This window comes from Antennarius striatus, chromosome 12, assembly GCF_040054535.1.
Source record: "Antennarius striatus isolate MH-2024 chromosome 12, ASM4005453v1, whole genome shotgun sequence".
NCBI classification, from domain to species: Eukaryota; Metazoa; Chordata; class Actinopteri; order Lophiiformes; family Antennariidae; genus Antennarius; species Antennarius striatus.
The window spans coordinates 8,058,511-8,067,468 of record NC_090787.1 but is presented as its reverse complement, the minus strand read 5'-3'; the positions used below and the strand labels follow the sequence as shown (position 1 = coordinate 8,067,468).

Sequence of the window (8,958 nt, the reverse complement as noted above, 5' to 3'; positions counted from 1 at the left end):
CCTCATTTAACATTTTTCATCTTCTCACATCGACCCTGCTGTTGTCAGTGAATTGAACTGCAGATCTTGAAACATTGGACGACCCGCTCTATCGCCCGTTCTACCACTGAGCCACTGCCACCCCAAGGGCCTTTAGGGCCTTTTTTTTTACTTGCAAAATAGAATTATATTTAGTCAGTTCCTCAGGGTCAGTGTTGCATTTTTATTTTCATTTAAACTTCATTGTTTTTTGAGTAAATTATATACAAAAACAATTTTATTACTCCAACACTTCCTGTTAACAAGGGTTATGACTAATTTAAGCGGTGCTAGTTATTCCAGGTTTAATTGTCCACATAGGAGTGTCCTTCCCTTTTAATTAGAGGATGTAGGATAAGTAGTCATGCTGTGATTAAAGGAAGCATGAAACTCACTTCCCCAGTTGGCATTAAAATTTCTGTTGAGGTCAACGCTGTAGCAGCTGCTGCCCGGAGGAGGAATTGAGTGGGACTTTCTCCACAGACGGCTTTGCAATGAAACAGGCATGCTCAGTCACCAAGGACAAGTAGTTCATCCGGTCATGAAACTTTAATACCTTCTGGCTATTGTGTTGAGATACACTCACACTGTCATTGGCCCAGCTGAATATATATATCCATCCACATTGATGACAGGAATAACGTAGAAGTCAAGCTTCTGCAGCATCTCCTGCAGCTTCTTGTTGGTTTTATACGAGTGGACAATCTGAAAGAAAGGAGTTTTGTACACTCACAACTCCGAGTGGGTCTGCTGGACTGGATGGAACATATTTCAATACGCAAACTTCTTTGACAAACCTCTGGCAGAAGGCAGGAAAGCGTGGACACCACAGTCCACCCACACAATCTTTTCTCTGGCCTCTGGGTTCTTTAGTCCCAGCTGGTAGAAGCAGGTGATGCAGGTAGAGGATGAATTAAATGCTTTATATACCTTCTGCGTGGTCTTCATTGAGGGCCACACTGGGGTAAATATAATTAGATTATGCGAGGTTTCTAAGGCAACAGGTCTAAACCGCCTGAAACAGCTCAAACTTCTGTCCACCATAATTTTTTCTCCATGTTTAGGTAAAAGGAAAGGTGTCAGGGCTAGAACACGACTGGCAAGGGGAACCCAAAAGCACGACAGGGGTCAGGTACCGGGTTATCAGTCCAACAAACCAAACGACAGACGAACAGGCAGAGTCCAAAAAAAACAGACAAGGTCATACACAGGTAGGCAATCCAAAACCAGGCAGACAAATCCAAAGAGGGGTCGACGAAAGGCAGGGTCCGGGAAACAGGCTGGGTCAATAACAGGAATCACAATAACAGGCGGGAATCAAAGGCTGGAGAGTCAGGGCGAACACTAAACAATCTGGCAGAGAGCAGAAGGCTGAGCTGGCTTTTGAAGGGTGGCGACAGCCTGGGGAGTGACTGCAGGCGTGTGGAGGAAGGCAGGTGCAGGGAATGAAGTGATTGTAGATGAGGCAGGATCTGGAATGATATGAGATGTTAGGAAAATAAAAGAAATAAAAGGAAAGCTTAATTCTCCAAAAAAGTGTCCATACCTTCATCAGTGTGATGTTCCTTCCTTCATACGTGTATCCATAAACAGAAGAAGAGATGATCTCTGGGTTATCTCGCTCCACATTTTTTTTTATCCATCCATATATTTGCACTAAGGATTAATCAGAGTAATGATTAATTTAGATTTTTTTACCCCCCCTTTGGCCAACACGCATGTGTAATTTAAAAAGATTTAGGTGAAAAGGGAATAAATAAAAAAAGACTGGACTTCTATGGAAAGATTGCAGTAAACAAACACCTACCTCATCCATGGGGTGATATTTTGGTGTACCCATAACTCCATGTTGATTCCAAACCCTCCACTAGCCTGTCATTTTAAAAGAAACACGTTTATTTGCATGTTACAAAAAATAATTTCTCATGACGTCTAATTTTATAAGAAATTAATAAAGGTGAGCTTCAGCTGATACACATCCTGGTATAAACCTGACAGCAAATACACTGACTGCACAAATATGTTCTCATCAGCTCAACCTCACAAATGATTTGTTGTTTGTGATGAAGCATTATAGCCTCATTACCAAATAGAATTTAATTTGAAGTAATTTGGATCACTTCTGCACAATATGTAACCGATCAGGAACAGCTTCTGTAGGCTTTCAGCTTAACACCGCTTATGTAATGATGACCTTTATCATTCAACCCTGCCCCACACTATGTGTTGCTCTGTGATCTGTGAGAACCAGAAACTAATGATGTGGGGGCTCACTGAGGAAGAAACCTAATCTCCCTGGTCATTTATAATGGCACCTTCTCTGCAGGTATAACATTTGTTTAAATTCATTTAATAAAACTCACCAAAATACCTGCTTTTCTTTGTTGTCACTTTTCTTATTTCATCATCAGAACTAATTAATTTTAAAAGTAGACACAAATAAAAACTGATCTGACGTCAGGCTAATTTGTTTGAGGAAGGCCTACTTTCATATAAAACAGAAAACATTGTGAAATTAGCTCAGACAAAAGTTTTAACGCTGAATCTAAAATCAAAGCAACTCACCTTCTGGTGGTCAGGAACAACAACATCCACAATTTGAGCATGACTTCCTCCATAAAAGCTTTTTTCCTAGTTGTTCTGAGTCAGTAACACATTAACATTTATAAAGTGTCACTAAAATAATATAACAGCTGATATCTCAAACTAGCAGAGGTTTATCTTGTCCAAATACGTCTCCTGCAGCATGAACACAGACATTTCATGGGCCCGTCATAAAACAGGCAGATAAATCCAGGTCTAAACCACTGGTCCTGCAGTCAGCGTCAGTTTTGTAGCAGGAGGGATAGAAATCGGAGCTTCTCCTGCTGCATTCTGCAACATCAGGAGTTGCTGAATAAGTGTGCCATTCATCCTTAAACAGTCCCGTGTGTGCTGCTGTCCTGCTGGGGCTCACGTGGATAATGTAATATACAGACAGCCCTCACACAGGTCAGGACGAATACACAGGACGGACGGACATGAAAAGTTGAGATACTGGCTGGGTGTTAAGTTTCAGACTCTTACAATTTAGGACACATCAGATTGGAAATATTTGGAATTCATGAGACTTCGGAGGAGGTGTGATTGTTTTGACATTGGTGTTTAATTCCTGAAAACTTTTGCACGGGGGCCAATGGGTGCCAAGTTTACAGTCTGCTGTCTGTACTATCTGAGACACAACAGGGAAGAGAAGAATTCTGTTTTGCGGTGAGAAAACTACTTGATAGGCAATGATGACAATCGTAACATCCTGTTTTCCAATCATAACATCCTGTTTCTAAACCAGGTGTTTCAGGTCTGTTTATTCTCCTTTGTTTCCAGCTTGCGCACAACTCGTACTTCCAGACAAGCAGAGCTGTTACCCATTGACTCCAGCGACAGCGATGCAGACTTGGAGAACCTTTTTGGCCAACAGTCTCTGAAAATGGGAAGCAATCAGGAGAGCCCAGGAGTCACCGTGAGCAGATCCATGGAATCACCCATCAGACAAGGACTGGACAGAGAGTTGCAGACTTTTATCAACATGAGAGACCAGACTGATGCAGCTACAGAGGTGAGAGGAAGTGTCGGAATCATGACATATACACAAAATCAGCACCATACATCTGTAATCATTTCAGGTAGGAATTGTCAAGTAGGCATTAATCTAAGTTTTTACAATTTCTAACGGTTCTTTTCTTCCCTTTTTGATGTCTATGTCTTACTGGGACAGTTGAAAAAATGTATTAAAGCCAAAGAGCAGAGTTCCATGAACCGCAGCTCTTTAATGTCATTAATGAGGGGAGATTACATTTGAGGTGACTCTGAAAGAAGCCTTTGACTCAGGCAGTCGTCGACCTCCATCAGTAAATAAACTGAAAATGGATTCCGCAATAACACAATAACAGAAATGAGCTCGAAGACAACTGACTGCTAGAGCTCCCAGATGGATGGATGGATGGATGGATGGATAGATGGATGGGTGGATGGATGGATGGATGGATGGATGGATGGATGGATGGATGGATGGATGGGTGGATGGATGGACGGACAGATAACTAAATAATCCCACCCATGGGTTATTTGATTAGTATATCATCTAGTGTAGTATGTCTTCCTCTCTCATCATGACAGAACTATAAGTGGATGAATGTTTAAGCATTATGTTAATGTATATTGCATAATTTTTTGCAAACATTGTATTTTGGGGGAAATTTGAATTTTGAATGTAACTTCCCATAATATGTATAAATCACTGTGGGAAAGTTTTGATTTTTGACCACAAGAGGGCATACATTCTTTTTGAACTGCCTGAGAAGAAAGATGGTTCCAGCAATGCAAATGCAACTTAGGTGAACTGATCGCTTTTTGTGACCCTGGACTGGCGACTCACCCAGGGTGTACCCTGCCTTTCGCCCGTACCCACCTGGGATAGGCTCCATAGAACCCGTGACCAGCCAGACGGACCAATGGCTTTCTGACAAGATGAAATCTTACAATCATCTTGTCTTCAAGATGATGACAGTTGGTTCCTGTAGGAGGTAGTTTTATTGAATTAATGTGGTGTGTAAAAAAATACTGTTATGGCCAACTTGTAAGACTGCAACAAACAAGGGAGATGTGGATGGCTCCGAAAGTTAACACGTTTATTTACAGTAACTACCAGTATTTTAAACAAACAGCAGTGTGGTATTAGTCGGAGCTCACAAGCCAGGTGTGTCCAGGTTACTTGATGTTAAGGCTTCACAACTGAGAACCTGCAAGACAGAGCAGAGTGTGACCCGAAAGGACCAGGGCCCTGGGGCCGTAACAAAATGTAATGTGATACAATGGGCATCAGGGAAAGTGGGAAGAAAAAGCACAGTAGATTTAAGCCAGAATTTAATTCTCCCATCTAATGGTGTGTGTAGGGAGAATATCATTCTGGTATACTGGTTAGATTTGGGCTTGCTTTCTTCATATAACTGATCATTTTTAACAACAGTTTTTTTTAATCGTGTAGAATCTAAGCCTTGTTCCTCCAGTAAATCTCTGCATAGGGCTGGGGTGAGTTTGGTGAACACGTGACAGTGTTTCTGTTGGGAACAGTGAGGCCTCTGGACACAGTGGGAACGTTGTGATGAATTCCTTAATAGAGATGCAGCCTGGAATCCTGGATGGAATATTCACTCAGCTATCCCAATCGTGTTGTCAGGCAGTTTTTGTTCTTAAAAACCCCAACAAAAGAACAATACATTAAAGAATAATCTAATTTCCGGGGGGTAGTCGGCAAAGAAGCTAGTTGAATGTATAGGACTGATCAGTCTCAGCAGAGAGGCTGTCTGTGGTATACAGAGTGAAGTAGTATATATTAATTTTGCTTCTAGGAATGGGAGAAGCTGAATTACGACATACACACTTTGCGCTACGCCCGCAGAGAAGTTAGATCTCGATGGAAGAAAATCCTGCTGCAGCTCGGTGAGACTCCTGGATGTTACTTTGCTCTCATATTGTATTGTTTTGTAGTCTTTTTGCGATCTTCCTTTCACATCTGCAGGTTATCAGAGTGAGGCAGAGGCCTTGCTGTGTGTGAACAGACAGAGTCAGTTCTGTCAAGATCAGGAGCATCTTAATAAAGCTACAGTCTTGTTGGAGCAGCTGCTGGTCCACACCTCCCTGTTTCCACCAGACACGGGACACCAGAGCAGATACCTCTATGTCATGGTATACTTACATAGTAAAACACATATATACATCCTATCATTTGTTTCATTCTCATCACACTCCCCTCCTGTTTCATCTTTTTCTCAGGACCGCCTGGTTTCTCTGGACAGCGCTGAAGACTTTGTCAGGCTGGCCAAAGAAAAATATCCAAAGAAAGCAGGCTGAAAGTGAGAGAAGATGGAAAAGCTGAAAATGTTCCAGATGTGAAGAATAAGATGCTTCTTTTTCCACTGCTGACTGACATTGCTGTTTAAAATGCATGATATGGATTTCACATACAAAATACTGTACTTTACTTTGAATCCTTTTTGGCCTAATATGCTCAGATGTGTGTATTAAATGCATTTACACATATTTTTAATTTGCCATTTTTTTCCCCCCAACTACAAGCAGTTAACGTTGCAGTGCATTCACTGATGCAGTTCATTTATATATCCAGCAGGTGGCACCATACACTAAAATGTTCTGGTAAATTAAACTGGAAGAAAAAAAACACAGGACTGTATTTGGCTCATTGACGACATCTGTATTACAGATTAGATGAATCTTTGAATTATTTAATGCATGTGGCTGTTCCCAGACAAAATTTACTAATGGAAAATATAAAGTGTTTACTGAGAACTATAATGAAACACTGATGTGAAATTTTGAGTTATTTAGCAGCACATAATAAGATTAAAGTCACACCTCAAAGGATGAAGAAACAAATACGGTAATTATGCGGCATCAAACTTCTTTTTCTGCACTTGCCCGGCTCAAAGATTTAAGGAAGGTGCAAACTTAGGACACTGTACTATCTCCATGGTTTTGATCCAGTTGATGACTGCAGCTCTAAACACATTTTGTGCTTGCACACACATTCAGCCGGAGAGAGTTTACTCTGACCCAGATATGGTTCTCTCCAAGGCCCCTTCCTGAGTTTGGGAAGCAGATGTGGAACGGTGGGGGAGGGAAGCTCTATGAGAAGTGGACCAACCGTCTGGCAGCTCTGTCAGGATTGTGCTGCTTGCACCTTTTTCTCATTATACAACTCTTTGTGTGTGTGTGTCTGTGTGTGCACTTTAGATTGGATAAAGCTGACATCATTCTTCAGAGTTTCACTGAACTATCCCCAAAGAGCACATTTGACAGAAGTAAGAAGGGAATGATTAAGAGGGTGAAGTTTGAGTCCAAAAATTAGAGGGGAAAAAAAATAGATTGTCAATTTGTGGTTACTGTAAGTGTCAACGTGTAGGTTTGTCAAAAGGTCGAAGTCAAACTTTTCTACCGGTGTGTTTGGGAGTGTGTCTCTGGTCTGCCTGAGAACCCAGAACTTACACAAGAAAAACCTGACGACATTAGTTGAGAGACAAAATCACATTCTCATATTTGTTTGTTAAATATGACACAACAGCCAAAAGATGCCTATCTTGGATAAGTATATCGACAGCAATCGGGGGGTAAACGCCAGTCTGGCTCAGGCAGCGGGAACAGAATCCAGTTAATAACGCCGATAAGAGGCTGATCCAACAGAGACTTGTCACTGATTGTTTTTCAGCATGGCTTTCTGTACATTGTGGCTTCACAAGTGGACCCAGAATTTTGTGTAAGTGTCTCTTCACAGACTCATCACAGAGTTTTGCTGTTGTTCTGCTTTTTGTCTGAATGGAATTTGCTTTCCATCAAAAATGATGATCGTGTGTAAGAATGACAATTTCATGAAGTCTTTGTGTTTTTCTTGAGGTTGTCAAACAACAAATGATTTCTCTGAAGGTTTCTCTCTCTTTGTAAAAACTCTTTAGCTGCTATAACAGCATTCCTGAAGAATCTTTCCTCTTGGATAAAGGCCTCCAGTTCTGGAATATTCCTGCTTTACATGCTGGAACTGCCTTCTTCAAATCCCCTCAGAGATTTTGTGTTGGGATTCAAATCCAACAACAGAGGAGTTTATTCTAAAATTATGCAGGAATTCTTCTGAAGCCAAACTTTGGTTCTCTTTGACGTCTGCTTGGGATCATTAACTTTCATGAATATGAAATGATAGTCGAGCTTCATATCCTCACAGATAGAGAGGGAGGGTTTTCTTTTTAGCATCAGCTTCTTCCTCCTCCAGACAAGTTACTATTTTGTTTTATCCACAAAACAGCAGGATCCCAAAACATATTTGCCTTATCCAGATAGTTCTGATGTACTAGAACTGAATTTTCTTCAGCATTTTGGTTTGCAGTGGTGACAGGAGTTGGAGTTAGGTCCTTATGTAAATTCAGATGTTAACCTAGACTCTTGCTGCTAAAATTTTCGAAGTTTGGCCCTGTGTTTTAACAACGTCTAATTTGCAGAGGCCTACTCTAAGGAGACATGCTATTCAGAGAGCAGAACGATTTTGAGAACATGGTGAATAAAAATCATTTGGTATTTTGATCTGCTTTTGTGTGATGCCTGCTTCTTGCAACATATCATTTTATATATACCATATATATCATGGAGTTTGAATATTTTTGTTAACAATGTTAGGACAGCAGATTTGGTTACCTTGAAGAAAAGTTAAGCTTGCAATATCCTCTTAATCTTACTCCTTCTTGCTAAGCTATGCTAACAGCAGCTTTATATGAAGCACAAAGACATGATTGATATTGGTCATTCTCATGTTACTCTAGTATACAGAAAGCATTTCTTTTCTCAGCTGTCTTTCATCACACCCTTATGTCTCCCCCATCCTCACAGTCTCTCTCTTGTGTGTGCAGAGACTAATTAACACTGACCTGGTCCTGACTCTATGATGCCCTTCAGTTAAATCTTACATCTGAGGCACTTTATGCTGCAAAAGTATGACTAAGGATCCACCATGTTTAGGTCCAAATATGGGGCTTGTAGCTGCGGTGATTAATTTAGTAAATTAAATGTCAAATCTGTAACGATACACTACGGGGAGCCTTTTGGATTAAGAGTGTATTCTGTTGACTGCAACAAAAAAATCCACAGATATTAAAGATAAAGATCTTCATTTGTCGTTATACAGATGGCACAACCAAATTGGAGGGTCAGATGGAGAACTGGTCCAGAGCTGCTGCACCCTGGGTGCGCCCCCACTATGGGCCAACATGACTTAATATTTCCTGATGATAGAGGGGAAACTGGAGAAAGCCCATTCAGACATGGAGAGAACACACAAACTCTTCACAGAAAGGCCATGTTGGAAATATTGGGGTTTGAACTCATGACCTTCTTGCTGTGAGG

At 41.0% G+C, this 8,958-nt stretch overlaps 1 protein-coding gene and 1 pseudogene across 1 annotated transcript; one reads left to right on the top strand and one right to left on the bottom strand.

Moving 5' to 3' along the window:
* Nucleotides 1–290: 290 nt before the first annotated feature.
* LOC137604551 (carboxypeptidase O-like) lies at nt 291–1,858 on the bottom strand (annotated as a pseudogene).
* Nucleotides 1,859–3,019: 1,161 nt separating this feature from the next.
* Nucleotides 3,020–6,131, top strand: LOC137605316 (melanoregulin-like). The gene is made up of 5 exons (XM_068329891.1): nt 3,020–3,267; nt 3,382–3,613; nt 5,406–5,496; nt 5,576–5,742; nt 5,830–6,131. Exons 1-5 carry the CDS (start codon nt 3,194–3,196, stop codon nt 5,905–5,907), a joined length of 642 nt encoding a protein of 213 aa, XP_068185992.1. The 5' UTR covers nt 3,020–3,193; the 3' UTR covers nt 5,908–6,131.
* The last annotated feature ends 2,827 nt before the right edge of the window (nt 6,132–8,958 follow it).